The sequence below is a fragment of the Ursus maritimus genome, unplaced genomic scaffold (genome assembly GCF_017311325.1).
Source record: "Ursus maritimus isolate PB19 unplaced genomic scaffold, ASM1731132v1 scaffold_12, whole genome shotgun sequence".
Classification (NCBI taxonomy): domain Eukaryota; kingdom Metazoa; phylum Chordata; class Mammalia; order Carnivora; family Ursidae; genus Ursus; species Ursus maritimus.
The window spans coordinates 33,150,834-33,168,922 of NW_024423564.1; the positions used below are offsets into that span (position 1 = coordinate 33,150,834).

The 18,089-nt window shown below is 39.9% G+C and overlaps 1 protein-coding gene and 1 long non-coding RNA gene across 2 annotated transcripts in view; one reads left to right on the forward strand and one right to left on the reverse strand.

The window, feature by feature from the left end:
• Positions 1–13,570, forward strand: part of LOC103662943 — a 68,899-nt gene extending 55,329 nt beyond the window's left edge. Inside the window, exons 6-7 of the long non-coding RNA XR_568605.2 lie at positions 2,984–3,156; positions 12,478–13,570. This is a non-coding gene — a long non-coding RNA (uncharacterized LOC103662943). The remainder of the gene's footprint in view (positions 1–2,983; positions 3,157–12,477) is intronic.
• LOC103662944 (calcium-activated chloride channel regulator 2) overlaps positions 1–14,700 on the reverse strand; it is a 43,067-nt gene extending 28,367 nt beyond the window's left edge. Inside the window, exons 1-6 of the mRNA XM_008690637.1 lie at positions 14,515–14,700; positions 13,492–13,629; positions 10,238–10,388; positions 7,074–7,182; positions 5,842–6,001; positions 3,572–3,799 (exon numbers count right to left, since the gene is read on the reverse strand). Coding sequence (XP_008688859.1) covers positions 3,572–3,799; positions 5,842–6,001; positions 7,074–7,182; positions 10,238–10,388; positions 13,492–13,629; positions 14,515–14,700 — 972 coding nt within the window. The remainder of the gene's footprint in view (positions 1–3,571; positions 3,800–5,841; positions 6,002–7,073; positions 7,183–10,237; positions 10,389–13,491; positions 13,630–14,514) is intronic.
• Between the last annotated feature and the right edge of the window lie 3,389 nt (positions 14,701–18,089).

Genomic DNA, 18,089 nt, shown 5'->3' on the forward strand with positions numbered 1-18,089 from the left:
TCTTTTAAAATCCAGTCTGGGTAAGAGGTAACACTACAAAGAGACCTGATAATAGAGAGAAGTAGAAGTTAGGGGTATGTATGCTGGCACTATCCTCTGTTATCATGGTCATCTTTGGTTGGGCACTTCATCTGTAAGATGGGAATAATAATATTTTTCTTACTTATTAAAATAGAATTGCTATAATGATCAACTGAGATACATATGTGACCGTTCAGTTATACTTTGAAGTGTTAACTAGTTATAAAGTAATATTAGTGACCAGGTTTGGCCTGGTGATGTTACTGATGTTCATTCACTAGGATCACTTGTTTTAAAGGCTGAGCTTCAATGACCACCTGCTCAGTGATGACTGTAATCTCTATCTCCAACCCAGACATCTCCCTTAATATCTAGACCTATGTTTCACATTGCTTAGGAAACATCACCAATTTAAGGTCCCACAGATATCTCAAACTCGACACACTTTGAATTCATTGCCTCCCTTCCCAAATACTGTTTCTCTTACAATATTGGAAAGTAAGTTGGTAGAGTGGATGAAGCAAGGACTTTGAATCCCGCCTTCAACTTTTGCTAATTATGTGACCATAGAGAAATTACTCATCTTTTTTAACTTCAGTTTTCTCATCTGCAAAACGGATATATATTCAGCACTCAGTAACTATCAGCTATTGATAACCATGTCATCAAGTCATCATTCTTTTTTAAAGTTAACTAATTTTTTTAAATTTTTAGAAATTTTAATTCACCATTCTTAATCATGATCTCCACTCCCACTAGTTAAGCCAAAAGCCTGGAGCTGTCTTTCGTTACCCCTCTGTTGTCAGCCCCCATATCCTTGAACAGGTCCTATCAGCTCAATGTCTTAAATTTCTTTCAAATTTATACCATCACTCCATCTTATCTACCATTTCCTTAGACACACCCAATGTTAGTTATAGCCACACCAAGGGATGTACTTCCCCCAGGCAAATTTTTCTAATTTTGCCCGTTAGCCACTGCACAAATTCGTCCCTTCCCTGGCATTCCTCCCTTCTCCTCCTTCGCCTCATCCAACAGTGCAAGTACCTCCTCATCCTTCAAGATTCAACTCCAAGTTCATCCTCTCAATGAAGTCTTCCTCAATCATGTTCTTCTATGGCTGCCTCATCAATGTTCCCACAGCAACTCACACCTCTGTGGAGCCTTGTCACATTGTATTATATTTATTCACATGTGCGTGTTGTGTGTCTATCATTAGATTGTGAGCATTTTTTAAAGACTTCTTTATTTATTTGAGACGCAAGGGCGGGGGAGGAGCAGAGGGAAAGAATCTCAAGCAGACTCCCCACTGAGCATGGAGCCTGTTGTGGGGCTCCATCTGATGACCCCGAGATCATGACCTAAGCCAAATTCAAGAGTCGGATGCTTAACCGACTAAGCTACCCAAGTGCTCCAGACTGTGAGCATTTTGAAGCAGAGACTATATTCTGTCAACTCTGCATCCCCCAAGCCAACACAGTACAGGCATCTAATGAATGAATTCCCATGATGGTTCAAGGACAATATTGGCAGGAAAAGGGAAGGAAGTATGTTTTGCTGTGAGTGTTACTTTAGGCTTATTTCTCTTCTACTTCCTTTAGGTCTTCTCTCAAGTGAAACTATCACTTTCACTATTTTTCCTCAATAGAGGCAGCTAGCCAATATAAATTGTCCTGAGACCATATTTTAGAAGATCATGCCCTAGTCAGCTGCAGGTAGGCAAGATTACAAAATTATCCAGATGCTGAATGTATTAGTGATGCTCCTAATATTTCAGAGACAAGCCAAAAAAGGCAAATTTTCCAGGACTACTGATTCAGAGAATACAAGAGGATAAACTCTTCCTTAGGACAAGTACTATCATAAAATAATAACTACCACTTATGAACCAAAAAGCTTCATATTCATTTCCTCATTTATTCCCCCTCAACAACTTTATGAAGTAGATGGTTGTATGCTGGTAAATGTATTTTAAAAACTGGCTTTCTGAGCACTGGGTGCCTCAGTCAGTTAAGCTTCTGCCTTCAGCTCAGGTTATGATCCCAGGATTCTGGGATAGAGTCCTGCATTGGGCTCCTTGCTCAGCGGGGAGCCTGCTTCTCTCTCTGCCCCTCCCCACTCATGCTCTCTCTCTCTCACATAAATAAAGTCTTAAAAAAAAAATAAACGACTGGCTTCCTGGCAAATGAAAGAGAGAAGAGAGAGAGGGAGATACCCTGATTTGCTGCAATTGACAATTTCTGTGGGGTAAATACTCCCACCATGGCTGATTTCAAACTGTCACTGTGATGTCACTGAAAGCAGAGTTGGGGAAGAGATGTGTAGTAGTAGACCCATACAGGTACAATAGACCAGAAATAATCTTAAGAGCATAGATCAGAGATCAGCAGACATTTTCAAAAAAGGGCCAGAAAGTTAAGTATTTTAGGCTTGGTGGGCCATATGTTCTCTGTTGCAACTGCTCAGCTCTGCTGTTTCAGCACTAAAGTGGCCATAGGTAAGATGTAAATAAATGTGTGTTGCTGTGTTCCAATACAACTTTATTGATGGACACTGAAATTTAAATTTCATATAATTTTCACATGTCATGAAATATTATTATTTTATTGATTTTTTTTCTAAGCCATTTAAAGAGTAAATCCATTTTTAGCTTCTGGGCTATGCAAAAACAGGTGGTGGGCCATATTTGGCCCATGAACTGTTATTTACTGACTCTGGTTATAGATCATATTAAAAAATAGTAGGAAAAAAAAATAGCAAGTAATGAGTTTTAAGCATTTATTATATTTGTTTTAATATATTTTATTTAATTCTAAATCCACATAGTTTAATTTTTAATAATGGCTATATTTAACTACTGGCTTGCAGATTTCCTAAAAATTTAACAATTGACTCCAATGAGCTAGTATAAGTTGGTTCTGTCACAACACTAAAAGCAGGTATTATAATCCCTATTTTACAGATGAGAAAACAGTTCAGGAAGGTTATTTTGCTCCTGGTTAAAGGCAGTAAGTGAAGAAGCCAGGGTTTAAAGCACGTCTGCCTGGAGAGACTAAGCATTTAACCACTATCTGAGAGTTCTGAGGCTTCTAGGAGTGGGTTTCTGGAAGGCTGTGAGCTTCCTGGATGACAAAGGTATGTTTTTCTATCCATGGTGACATGGAAAATACACACACAATGGATATGCACACTCTTTGCAAACTCACTGTCTCTTACCTCAGGAAGGGATGTGTACCAGTGAGTGAAATATGGCCAGACTGGAGTTTCTCTTACATGTCAGAATTTTGGAAAAGGATCTTGGTTGGAAAAAAGTTGCAATTAGTAGCAAAAAAACAGGGCTTGGGATTATCTGTGGGTTTCATTTATCTGCCTTATCTCAATTCTTGGCCTACATTCTAAATTTGTTCCTCCTGTCCCCAAGAAAAGACGAAATGCATGAATATTCCAAACTTTGGCCTTTCCACCCCTGCCCTTAACCTCTGAAAATGAATTAAAAACTTATAGAAAAAAATGATGAATGGTTTATAGCCATTTTGGTTCAAAATATTACCTCTGCCATCTTACTGGACACGTCCAGGACTAAACACACCACTTTGTCACCAGCCTGAATAAGGGAGAACACAGGAGGAGGCGGAAGCTCAGTCCCATTTATGGGAAAGCTATGATTAAAGTCAGCAGAGTCTGTGATTACATCCCATGCACTTCTGAGGCTGCACATTTGGTTCTGTAGGTTTGGAGCTTCTTGGTTATGGGTACTTGCATTACAGAATTCAACCACCTAGAAAAAGAACAAAGTCTATCAGAGAGTAAAGGCACTCCTCCCATATTAGACATGCTTCTCCTTCTCAAGCAACTAAAGGTAAAAGGGCATGGTAAGCTGAAACATGAGATATCAGAAGTGCTATAGCAGCCCTTTATTACTTCAGGAATGACAATGAGTTTACAAATATACCTTCACACCCTTTGCTTGAAACATTGGCACCCTTGTGGTACTTACGATCAATCGAAATTATAGTCTATTTGTACTTGGATAACAGAGAGCAGACCGTGTATATATATCTTAGTCTTAAGAAAACAAAACAATCTCCCACCTTTTTTAGTATGGTAGCGTGTTAAAGAAAACACTCTAGAAGATGTTATCTCGGTCAGCCTGTTCCTTGGAATTATATTTAATGACCCACCTGCACCTTTATTTATTGATCAGTCAGCATAAATCGATCTAGTTCAAATATTGATCTCGGTAAGAATAGGATAAGGAAAAAAAAAACTTAAACCTACTTCCTGATCTTTCTCTCCATTTGGAAATAGAGATATAATTCTTTTAATAATACTAAACATATGTCACCACTTTTTAAAGTATGGTTTGCATTGCAAAGAAATAAGTTACCACCTATTCCCAGTGGCTATATTCCTAGAGTAGATACTTCCTGCTAACAGAGTCATGGGAACTTAGAGCTAGAAGAAACCTTTCCAGTCCCATCCCTAATTTCATAGAAGGGGAAACCAAAGCTCCAGAAGGTTCATAGTTTCTCAAGGACATGGTTTTCTCAGTAGCATGGGGAGACAGGAGTATGACCCATTTTTGTTGTCGTTATTTGTTGGTTTTTAACTCTTCTCTTTCATGACTATGGTTAGAGGACTGTGAAATTTTTTTGACTGGATATTAATGGTTAGGTCTTTCGAAGGATCACACAATGTGGATGAAATACATGGAATTAAGTTGGCTTCCATATTAAAGCTATAAATTAAAAACGTAATGGATCAGACGAGAAATATGAAAAATCACTTTAAAGTTACATAATGACTTGTAGCCTTGACTAAACCAGACTGAAGAAAAAAAGTTACTTAAAGAAAAGAATGTGTCAATCTAAGGGACATTGGTCAGCCGTGGAAACAGAAAACTTCGCAGAGGCACGTGCCCATGGGCTCCCAGCACCGTGGAGGGGAGATGACACACAGACATGAGTTTCAGGTCTTTGTGAAAACGGCTGGATTGATCAGGTCATGCAGCTGATGCCAGGAAGCCTCTCTGTCACTGGTCTCCCTCCTTTCTGATTCCATTCCCTCAAAGCAGGCTTCTGGTGAGAATTTGGCTATTTCATCCTGCTTCCTTCAGAGAAAAAATGAACTGGCTAGAGGATGCAAATATTGGATTCCCATGACAGAGTACTATTTTTAAATACTAATGTAAAAAACAGTGTTCTAGATCCATTAACTAGTCTCTTGCCAATGCAGAATACTGACAAGGTTAAGTTTCTGAACCTACAAAGCTAAGGGTTAGTTGACTTCTCTTGGTAACACCTGGTTCTTTTTTAATTTCTATACTATGCAAAACAAGGGAAAGAGAATTAGGAAACACAATTAAAATAAGAGTGGTTTGCTGCTTCTTCTTCTTCTTCTTCTTCTTCTTCTTCTTCTTCTTCTTCTTTTCTTCTTCTGGTAGAGATGCTGGGGAATGGTTTGCTACTTCAAATGAGAGAAATATAATCATGTGTTATATCACTCTTAACGCAATACATTTTCCTCAATACCACCAGATGAGCGGTTTATTTTGAAGTCTCCAGAGCTTCGTTGTTGAATCACTTTCCCCAGAAAGCAAATAATCACTTCTCTAAAGGAATTTTTTTTGTGTGATCATCTTTGGGACCTCAATGTTTTTGTTTTATCTGTGAAATAAAAACTAGATGAACTCTAAGGTCCCCGAGCTCTAAAACATAGTGAATCATAATTGTCTTTTTGTTTAAATACTTCGGACATATCAGTCCATCTTGGGAAGAGATGGCATGTTGTAGGAGTTTGTCATTCCAAGGCCATACTTACAGAAGATAAGCTTTGCATGAACATTATTGATGCAGTTGCATTTTGGGTGCTATTGTATATGAACATACATCCTTCTTTGAAAAGTTTACTAATAATACAGTTTTCTTGGGGGCAAGGGCCTTTTTCACATACAAAAATGCCTGTGATGTCAGATGAACACCTAAAAATAGAAAGAGAAATTGGGTCTATTTCAGAAATACTTATGTTTCTTCTTCATTGGCTCATATAATAATTTGTTCCAAGGCTTGTAGCTTGCTAGATACACATAAAACGTTTTAAAAACTACTCTGTTAAGAAAGTTCATTAATTTAGACATACACTCCATTTTGTTTTAAAGCATTTGATCTGGATGAGGAATCCTCTGTTGCCAAGAGTTTTACTAACTAAATAGGGTCGAGGGAAAAGATACCAGGAAATCAACATGAACTTTTGGAGTCCCAAGGAGGTACACGAATGATATCCTGAATCATGGCTTCTTTGAGCTCATTGCCATTAGACAACAGAGCATAAGAGAATGGGGATGTAATGATGATATTTAAACAGATTCTTTCCTAAGTAAGTCATCTCAAATACTACAAATGGGAGTGAAGAATAATACGACCTTTAGAAGAAAAATATCTTCCAACTGATGATCAATTAATAATTGGTCAATGTCTTCCAAGATTAAGCTGAGGGTACATTTTGACTCTAATTCCTGGAAACTATTCATAGATATATATAGATCTGCCTGCATACGTGAAATGACATATATGTAGCATTATGACCTATAGTATTATTGTTAATAACAAAAAATTGGTAACAACCCACTTGTCCAACAATAGGGGACTGGTTGAAAATGAGTGAGATGGTATATCCACACAGTGGGACACTAAGCAATTATTTTTAAGAAAAAAAGAATGAAGAAAAATATATATTCATATTTATTTGGGTTTGCCTGAAGAAATACTAAAAAATAATCAAGAAACTAATAAAAATGTTTACCTAGAGGGGATGAGAAGGAACAGAATAAAGACAATGGCGAGAACAAGATATCTTAGAATATAACTTTTTACATTGTTTTCATATTTGAACCACGTAAATATTTACCAACTTTTAAAAAATGAAATAAAATTTAAAAGTTTAAAAAATGAAAGGATCTCTTCCCTGTCAATTAGGTTTTAGCTGCCATTATCAACTCAATTTTAGAGTCAAAAAAAGAAACAATTAATTTTAAACATGAGCAAAGTACCGACCTTGTTACTTTAATTTGATTTTGCCCATTTATGTAGAAAGGTTTCTCATCGTTGTATTCATCGAACACACCCCAACGGAGATGGGCCCATTCATGGACAAATACTCTACCTGTGGAAGAGAGAGCTTTCATTTTGTGTTCCTGAAATCTCAGGAGTGGGCTTTGCTAACTGGTGAAGATGTAACATCACTTGACTATATATACTCACTATAAAGGGTTGAAATGTAATTCTCTCCCACTTTTCTTTTCCTCATCTTCCATTCCCATCTCCTGCTTTACCCTGTACCATCATGAAAGAGGCACTCTGAAAATATATTTAGTCCTGTAAATGCAGACCAGTGATTTACTTGGTGCATACCTATTTGAAACTAGTGATGAGTCCCACATTCCCTCACTTCCCCGAAAGTGAAGCTGCCTAACATACTTCTTTTTAGCTTCTTACAGGCCTACCATTCAGAATTGGGGGAAGGGAAAGAAGCTTATCTAAGTAAGGTGGACTGAATGCTTACGGTCCCCCCCCACACCCAAATTCATATGTTGAAATCCTAATGCCTCATGTGATGGTATTAAGAAGTAGGGCCTTTGAGAAGTGATTAGGTCACAAAGGTGGAGCCCTCATGAATGGGATTAGTGTCCTTATTAAGAGACCCCAGAGAGCTCCCTCCTCTTCCCACCATGTAAGGACACAGAGAGGAGATAGTTGTCCACGTACCAGGAAGTGGGTACTAGACACCAAATCTGCCAGTGACTCAATCTTGGACTTCCCAGCCTCTGGAACCATGAGAAATAAGTTTCTGTGGTGTATAAGGCACTCAGCCTGTGGTATTCTGTTATAGCAGCCCAAACAGACTAAGACACCAGACAAACAAATAAAGATTTCCTCTTCTTTAGTCTGTATTATCCAAGCATACCTACTATTTTCTTGTAAGTAGTCCTCCTCTCTAGAGCAATGATTGAAACCCTGGGGCCAGGGAAGGATGAAGGAGTAAAAAAAGATCATAAACATCCTCTCCAGCTTGGATGGTCAGTTCTCCTTTATTTTATCTCTGATTCTCCATGCTTATATTTGTCTCCAACTCTTGGCTCATGGAAACCCCCATCCTCAGCATTAAATCCTTTGTATCTTTATCTCTACTTCTCTAAATCTTGCATTTCCTTCCGTGGTCCAATCAAAACTACTTCCCAGGAGAAGCTTTCTGGACTAACTCCACTCGCAAAGTGCATTTTTTCTTTTTTCTGAATTCCTTTAAGTTCTGGGAACCCAGGAAGTGTTTGCAGAGCTGACTGAGGGTGAAGCATGTTGTACAAGTTTTGCACCATGGGACAAAGGAAGGGAGGAGAACTAAGTGGAAAGTATTAAGGGGAAGTTTGTGCCTACTCAGGGAATTTAGAAGTGCGTTGAAATACGTGCCCTCCTTAATACCCATCAACAGGCTAGCCTATCCCCCCACTCCCCTCCCCTTTGTTTCCCAGAGTCCATAGTCTCTCATGGTTCATTTCATGGAACACTACATCAAAAACGAATGATGTACTGTATGGTGACTAACATATCCTAATACAAAAAAATAATTAAAAAAAAAAGAAGAAGTGCTGGTGAAGTCAGCATCTATTTGTGCAGAGGTTATCAGCACCTGAGAGTTACTGGGGAAAAGATGTTTTTATAAAAAATGTTTTATAAAGTGTGTGTGTGTTTTTTTTAAAGATTTGATTTATTTATTTGACTGAGACAGCCAGCGAGAGAGGGAACACAAGCAGGGGGAGTGGGAGAGGAAGAAGCAGGCTCCCAGCGGAGGAGCCTGATGTGGGGCTCCATCCTAGATCACCGGGATCACGCCCTGAGCCAAAGGCAGACGCTTAACGACTGCACTACCCAGGCGCCCTATAAAGTGTGTTTTATACAGGTGTTGCCCCAGTTCCTGCTAGCCATACAGAGGATAATAATATCTAGTTAGATTGAAATGGGAGTAAAGTGAAAACATCATTTGAAAGGCACTACTGTTTGTTAAAATCAGAAACAAAAAAATTAAGCATGGGATAGTTAGCCCGGACCTCTTCATCTGTTCTCTGGACGGTTTTTCCCTCAGATCTCATCCACTAAATGCCAGTCTCCAAACCTATGAGCCTGACTTGTCTCCCAAACTGCAGCCGTCCACATGCACCACAGGCTGAACCTTTCCGCCAGGACAATCTGCTGATCCCCTCAATCAACTTGCCGAGATCCAAACTTGTGGATTTCCCCCTTAAACTGTCTCTTCTACTTCTGACATAAACCAGGTTTATGTTCCTTAATGCTGCCACACACTCCTCTCCCCTTGCTTTTCACTTTGTAGCAGTCAGACCTCTATTTCTCTTTCCTTTCCCTCTGGAATATCTCCCATCAGGTGGAGTATTAGAATTAAATAAGATAACATTTGAAAAACATACAGCACAGCACCCAGCACATAGAAAATTCTCATTGTTCTTAATACTCTTTCTTGTCCTCACTTCACTGCCCCTGTTCTTATTCAAGTCGTATTGTCTCCTACCTGGACTTTTAGTTATTCTCCTGATGTTCACTTTCCCTCTCATTGATTTGAGGGAGCCAGATTATCATCATTACACTGCCAGATTCATCTTCTGAAAACACTTTTATGTTGATTTCATTCCTATGCTCATAAACCTTCAGTGGCAACTTGCTAATTTGGTCTGTCGAGGCTCCCCATCACCTACCCCTACATGCATTTCAGCCTGTTCTTCCACTGCTTCACTACTCACAGTCTCTCTGCACCATCAGTGGGGCTACTGCTCCTGTCTCTCAAACGTGCTCTGCATTCTTCTGCTGCCATTATTTATTCTGCTCTTTGCCCTGTCCTCTCTCATCTTTCCATTTATCAACATTATATTAATCTTGAAGAGCCTCTCCTTTGTGAAGGCTTTTCTGAGCACCCTTAGTGCAAAATGTTCTCTCCTTTCTCTGAATTCTCACCATCTGGGCCACTACACTGGTGTCCGACTTTTTCCGCTCACTTTATCTGTTATCTTTTCATGGGCACGTAGTCTATCTCTCCCCATCCAGATGGTAAGTCCTGAGCAGGTTTCAGGTTCTTTGAGTTGCTTTTCAGCACCAAGCACAGAATATTGTAAATAGTACTGCCCGATGTCTATTTCTGGATTGGTCACACTTACCTCGTGGTCCATAGCCAGCTATTAAGTCATCATTTTGGAGAAAGTTAGATGTGAAATGAATATATTTTCCCTCTTTTCCACACCCTCTGTATTGTAGTGTGTATGGGTCATCTCCATGTGCCCCATACCAGTCAGTCACTATGACATTTGCCTAAAGGAAAAGAAATGCTTTATAATACTTTATGTTGGTGACATAAACATATGCATTTGTTAAAACACTGAACTGTACTCTTATGACCTGTGCATTTTACTGTATGAATTGTATTCCAATTTAACAACAGATTTTTAAGAAGATATGTCTTATAAATAGAGTTTAAAATGCATGCACAGCTAAATATCAATAAAATTATTTGGCACTTTTAAAAGCTTAGCAACTTTCCATGTAGTTTTATTATTTCCATTTGACGTTCCCATTTTTCAGATTAAAATTTTGTCAAAAGCCCACACTGTAAAATTGTGACATTATAAAACCCTACGAAATATAACAAAAATATTTGACTAAATGTTAAGAGTGATGAATGTCATTCAGACTGTTCTGTAAAGTGTCACAGCCTGTTGTGAACAGCCTTCTTTAGGTTACTTCATCAGTACAGGACAATAAGATGTGTTTGTTTTAAGCCTTCTCCTTTCCTTCCCAGTATCAATTAGATCAGCAAAGCAGTCATTGGAATGAATTTGTATTTCATCTTGTACCCTGACCATTTCAATTATTATTGCTAAAACACAGTAGTTTAAGCCCAAAACCAAAGAAAATATCTATTCAAGTAACCATCTAGAGATTAAAATTTTATATACAACATTGTTTCTTTTATTTGAAGGAAGAAACATAACATGTTGTCTCAAGACTTGCCCTTAGAAGTATGTTGTTCACTTTTTTTAAACAAAGCTGATTTTAGAACTATAGGTCTAATATGATCCTGTAAATAGATGTCACCCGGTCACTATCTGTATCATATGTGGACTGGTTTATGTGTATGTGCATGCACACCCCCTAGTAAGGGAAGGTAATATTTTCATTTTTATTCTCCGTTATTTCTACAGTGTTTGATTTCCTTTTGCAGTGAGCATGAATTATTTTTATAATAATTAACACTAATTTTTAGAAAGATAAGAATTCAAGCCTGGGGCTTTGCAAAGCAGCACCTACAGATGTCATGCCCTTGGGTAGCTTTCACATGGACAAAACCTCATTCCTATGTCTAGAAATTTGTCCTAAAGCTAAAAGGAAAGAGTGCGTTGCTGGGGATGGAATACTCAGGCTATTTGGCGTTCCAGTCTATTATAGACCGTAGTAATACAGCTCTTACCTACTTTTTCTAACTCTCCCTCCCCTCCCCTGCTTCCTACCTGTGTTTGACTGTGGATTCACAGGGACAGGAACCACCTTGCTTGTCCTTGTGTCCTCCACAGTGCCTAGCATAGCCCCTGCAGACAATGATCATTCACTGTTTGCTTAATTGACATTTGAGGCTAAAGGAATTGGTATCCAACAGATATATAAGCAGCACTCAAGGATTATTCTTTCCTTTAATCTTTAAGTTCAGTAATATTCTCATTTTTATTTTAATTATTTATTTCTTACCCGTCCATTAGGATCAGGAGTACAACCTGGTTTTGATGCTAGTTGTCTCCAATACTTCTTTGTTTCATGGAAGGTCAAATTGATTAATACCATCTGTATAGATAGCTAGAGACGGCAGAGCTTGGTGCAAAGAGCATGGGTTTGGGAAGCAAATAGACATGGATCGAAATTGTGGCTCTGTAATTTACTAACTGTTTGACTTGGGACAAAATACTTTATTTGAGCTTTTGTTTCCTAACTTATGGTAAAAATTTGTGATAGCAACTAATTTTAAGGTGTGTGAGAACTAAACAATGTATGTAGAATGCCTGGTGCTTAGTGGAAGCTTAAAAAAACACTGGCTGTCTAGGGGTGCTGAGGTGACTTAGTCCACTAAACATCTGACTCAGTTTCAGCACAGGTCATGATCTCAGGGTCTGAGAGTGAGTCCCACGTGGAGACCCCAGTCAACCCCAGTCAAGCCCTACATCCTGGGCTTAGTGGGGAGTCTGCTTGAGAGTCTCTCTCTCCCTTACCCTCTGCCCTTCCTTGCAAGGCTCGCTTTCTCTTTCTCTCTCTCTCTGTCTCCCCCCTTCTCTCTCAAATAAATAATACATAAATCTTAAAAAACCAAAACACTGGCTCTCTTCCCATTTTATCTCGTTCCTTTCTCTCCTAGCTCCGTGGCCAAGCACTGCCAAATGCATTCATCTGACCATACATCAAATGTTTGAAGAGCCTCTTTAACTTCTTCAGGACACTGGGGTGCTATCTAGATTGCTGTTCCATTCAATTACTGCGAGAGTGACTTCAAGGAAGCGCTAAGAATTAAAACGATCTTAGGAAATTTCATACCAAATGGCACAATGAGGAAAAGGGGAAACTGTATCCTATGTCCCAGCCCTTCTGTCGGAGCTGTGGTTACTGATCTGGAATCTACTCCATTGCTGAAGTCCTGAGGTAAGTGCTCAATGCGTCTGCTCCTGCCCCTTCTGCTAGCTGCCCGGGTTCTTGTTCCCAGTAACTCCAGTCATTTGCCAAATGTATTTAACATTTGTTTATAGCATGCAGACATAATCATGGATGCTTAACTATGATCTGCAGCTTATGAGAGTCCTTCGAAGGTTCAGTTCTTTTTGGTTGGAAAAGAAAAAGTAGCCACTTCTCTCCTTCCCCCTTTCTGCCTTCCTTCTTATCCCATACTCTTAAAAAACAGTGTCCTGGACTTGGACGCATGTAAAATTCTGCTAACTTACACTCTGGCGGGAGAAGTCAGTCATATTTTATAGATTATGTTTCTGTCTGGGCATGCATGTCTACTGCCCCTGACAGGATGGGAAAAGAAGGTTGTCATAATTAGAATTGTTCCCTACACAGCTCATACTTAGTAGGATAAAACCGGCTTTTGGTCCTTAAGGAAACATTTCAAAAAAGTACCCTATAAGTTACAAAGTAAAGAGGCTTTCTGAGAGGCTCCTCGGGTAATGGCATTTTGCTTATTTTTCGTTCCATAATTTGTACTCATTTATTATATTTCCATGTATCTTGTAAATAACAATCTTCCCAATATTAGTTGTATGTTAACATCAAAGACTTGTTTTTGCTTAAGTTCTCACTTTTAAAGTTTGAACGGAGTATGTATTGGTTGGCTTTTCCAGAGTTAAGCTCATATAAGAAAATCCTGAATTCTTACCTTTTCATATAATTCTTGTTTTACTTTGCTGTAATTATTAGCTCTCCATGTTGCAGGTATTAAAATCTTTGTATTTCTGAAAAACACTCTTCTCTTTGTAGCATTGAATAGGTAAAAAGAAGCTTCAGTTATCATTTCCTATAACCAAATAAAAGAAAAGCTTATCTTGGCACTTGTAAATCTTTTATGTTTTGGTTTTCTGATTATACTTGAGTAAGTATCAGTAAAGAATAATGAAAATATTTTAAAGGAGCCCAATTCTTTTAGAGATGGCCTTAGACTTTGGGAAAACTTAGGAGCAAAATAAACCTCAAATGGTTAACTGAAAGAGATTTTAGGACACTAACAGTGAGTCTGGGCTTGCCTATGTAATTTTTCCCAGTTTTGTGAAAGACTTTTAAGCTTTTACCAAACAAATCCCTTTCAAGTCACTCCCGTGGGCATGTTCAAGACCACACCTTATGATGATACTGATTTCTCTAAAGCAATACCAACAGGAGGCTCTTAAGTAATGGAGCTATGATCCTCCTTCACCAAGTTAAGGTGAAAATAATCAATTACTTTACAGAACATTCAGGTGAAAAGAATTTTGCTCTTCGGCACTTCATCCAGACTCTCTTTCTGTCTGAGAATTCTCAGCCTCAGGATAGAATCCAACAACTTGATTTTAATAAGCACAATCATGCTTATTCATCAGTCATACATCTGGTCTTTGTTACCACAATGGGTTATTTTTTTAAATTGCTACCCCAAAAACAGTCATGTTAGGAAAGCAAAAAAAGCTAAAAGTGGTAGTAACCAACAAGAACAAATCAAGGAGGGCTAGCTCAACACTCTGAGCCAAGACTGTGCATAATTAAGTGATCAAACTGGCTTGGCCATAATTATAATTTTTGGTGCTTAAAAGAAATGCTGATCTCTTTACAATTCAAATACAGACCGGGTGAAGTTGTTAGCTCTTTAAAGAAGGCTACAATCCTGTTCTAATGGGATAATGGTATTGATTTCACACTTGTCACTTACCTTAATGTTTGAGATGAGGTTCTGATTTTCGGGTACCTGAGGATTGATTGCAATAAGTAGTCCATCGTACCCATTGTCTTGAAGCTGCACTCCAGCTCCCAGGAATAGGAGTTCTGGAATTAGGGCCACCAGGAGAGTCACAAACTTCAGGCTGCCAAGAGGACCCACATTGTCCCTCTGGGTCATGTTGTAGAGAAGCCTCCAGTTCACTCACACTGGTCCTACTGGGTACATTGCACCAGGTTGTCAAGGGGGGAGCTGATACTTTCTTCCTGAACTTGGAAAGTCTTAGACCTTGTGGTGAAGGAGGTGCCTTTTTTGCAAAACCTGGGTGGATCTCTCTGAGACCTGCCTCTACATGTCCTTTTCCTCTAGGCAACACCACACTTGCCTGTTCTGTGGCTGAGCTTCCTTTTGAATCATGGTTGGGCAAGAAATGACTCCTTATTCAGTAAATCTTCTCAGAAGGAAGAGGGAAATAAGACAAAAGGAGCTTGAAAGAGGTAGGCCTGGCTGGCTGGGCTGAGAATCGGAGAATCTGGATTATTCAATCCACTTTCAGCAGAAACACAGAAATCTGTCGTGACTCTTCTCTCCTCATCCTTGACAACCTTCTCCTTCAGTCAGCACAGCAACTTTTCTACTGCACTCAAGTCATTTTTTGTTTGTTGTAAGATTCCCTTGTCTGCTTCTTTAGAATATTTGGAAATCCATCCCACAGCCCGGTCCCTGGGGCCCTTGGGTCATGTCATCTGGGCAAGCTCTCAGCTGATGGCGGAGGGGAAGGTATCAGATGTCCCCCAGGAAGAGCCAAGTGCCAGGAACTTAGATGCCTGTGCAGACCACAGAGGCCTTTCCCTCTGCCCTTGCTGCCTTTTCTCCCTGGACCAGGGGAAAGAATAAATTTCTCTTTCAGCAACTCTCTCCTGAGGGCAAGGCTGTGCCTTAGTCTACCTTCCATTTTTCAAGGACCTATCACAGGGTCTGGTATATAGTAGGCGTCAAAAATATTTTACGAGTGATAAATAGTACCTGATAACTACTGAATGTTTTAGAGTTTACAAATGACCCCATATAAATGTCAATTCTCTGATGCAGGCATAATTCTTAGTTCTATTTTTCAATGAAGACACTGAGTCTCAGAAAGATTAAAAATTAGCCAACGGGGAAGGAACTATTATTGTGTGAGGAGTTTTATCATGCTTATTTTATGGTTGACAAAACTAAGGCTCAGAAAATCCAAGCAACTTGTTCAAGGTTGTGCGAGCATTGTCATAGTGCTAGAATGAGACCCACTGGCTCCCAATTCCGTTGTTTTTCACGATATCACATTGTCTCGCATTCTCAGGGAACTGGAAATAAAGTGAGCTTTACTATAAACAAAGAGCTGCAACGTTGAGGGACAGCGATGGAAATTTTTCTCTTGCTGTCCCTCTGCTTGGAACCTCTTCTCTGACTGCTTTTCACTTGCTTTTCCTTCAAATTCCAGTTCTGGCCTGGAAGGCTGAGCTGAGCTTCCTGACTAGGTCAAATTCCCTCTTTCATGCTTTCATAGCATCTGATGCCTCTCCTACGAAGTGTGATTATGGTTACGGAATCAAATTCATTTTGTGTAACTGGTTGTCTGCTGCCCGCGAAGGGCATATGAGAGGAGGGACCCTACCCTGTCTTTATCGCTACCTCCTTAGCACCTTGCTCAGGAAACCCTCAACAAATACTTGTTGGATGAATGAATGAAGGAATGGAATTAGGAGAAGGAAATAAAAGCTAGATTACAGTAGCGCCTTGGATTATTATGTGATTATGTTCCCCCTAACTTTATTCTTTTTTTAAGATTTTATTTATTTATTTATTTGAGAGGGGGGGGGAATGTGTGTGAGAGGGAGCACAAGCCAGGGGGGAGCAGAAGAGGGAGAAGTAGACTCCCAGCTGAGCAGGGAGCCCGATGCTGTGGGGGCTCAATCCCAGAGCCAAAGGCAGACGCTTAACCAACTGAGTCACCCAGGTGTCCCTGCTTCCCCCAACTTTAAAAGTATCTTTTCTAGAGGGTATCTCTTCTGTTCTGAAGCAGTTTTCTCCTTGCTCCGTCTTGTCAGAAGGCCCTGGGGTATTGGTGCTCCCCCTGGTGTGTGGGAGAATGCAATGTCTCTGGTAACCACGTGGCTTGTCACAGGCGCTCACTTGACAGCTCAGAGGTCAGCTTAGTGATCTTGTTTTTCCGGGCTGATTCCCAGCCATGGGGTTTTTTCCCCTGCTCTCACTGTGCGACAGTGGAAGCCCAGAGGTGTGGTGACGCTGAAGGCTCTGCCTGTAACTGTGATTCATTGAGCAGAACAATGAACTTTATTTTCGACTTTTCTTGCCAGTTTATTTTCTTATGCCAGTCCCTTGTGCTTTTAAGAAAGACATTATTGGCATCAGTAAAACTATATGCTCAAAAATGAAACCCATAAGCCATACTGAGAGTAGTTTTCCACCAACAATCCGAGAAGAGTTTCTTCTTGCACCGTGCACACTCGTGTGAGTTGTTCTCTGGCTGAGGGGCTGTGGAGGGCTGGCTTCCAGCCCTCTCGCCACTCGTTCTTAACAGTAGTTACAGTGGCTCCCGTAGCGTGTGGAGTGGGATGTTGGCTACGGATTGCGTGTAGCTTTATAAAGAGCAGCACGGTCCGGTCCAGTTTCACCTGAACAAGTACACTCAGGTTTGCTCCTCCTAGGCTGAGGGTCTGGATGTGACATCCATTCTTGTCTACCTGCTTTTTGCGTCCTTGGTTTTAGAATCCAGTCCCCCAGGCTGACCACTCGACTGGCATCCACCTTCATCATCTGTCCCTATAGGATTCTGGTCACGGACCCATTCTCTGACCATGTCTGGGGTGTCACATTCACTCCTGAGAGCCTTTTCTCCCACTTCTGTTTTGCTCTCAGCAACTAGTTGGGGCCAGGCCAGCTAAAGATCTCTTCTTACTGCCTTCTGCTCTGACCCAGCTGACCCTACAGGAGACAAAAGTAAAAAGCTCTTAAAAACTGACTTGGCTAAGTGACTTAAAAGTCCTTCCTGAGGGGGAGTGTCCACTTCTGATAAAGTGTGACTTTGTCAACAAAAAAGCCGACAATTTATCCTTTCATTCAAAAAATATTCACTGCTCATGTCTATAGATTTTATATCTGAAAAATGAAATATACCTGAAGTGAAGAAAAATGGGAATACAATGTTCAAGCATCTATTTCAAGTTGTAGAAATTCTAGGAATCTGCTCTGCTTTTATCTGCTTTCAAGAAAATAAGAGTCATTCCATTTCAGTAACTGAAGACTCTAAAGCACATCTTTGTTCATTGTCTAAATTTGCAGTTCTTCCTGGCCCCGGGAGACCTCTCTGTTTTCATGGAGTGTGCAGGCAGAGACCCACAAAGTGAGTAAAACACGCAGTTGGTATCAGAGAAGTCAGGAGATCTGACGTCTTGAAGAGTCCAACGAAGTTTTGAATTATTTCTTCTCAGGCTTTTGTTCGGCTCTTTAGCAATCCCATTTAGAACAGGAAAGTTCACCATGCAGCAGGGCTACAAAGCTTTTTT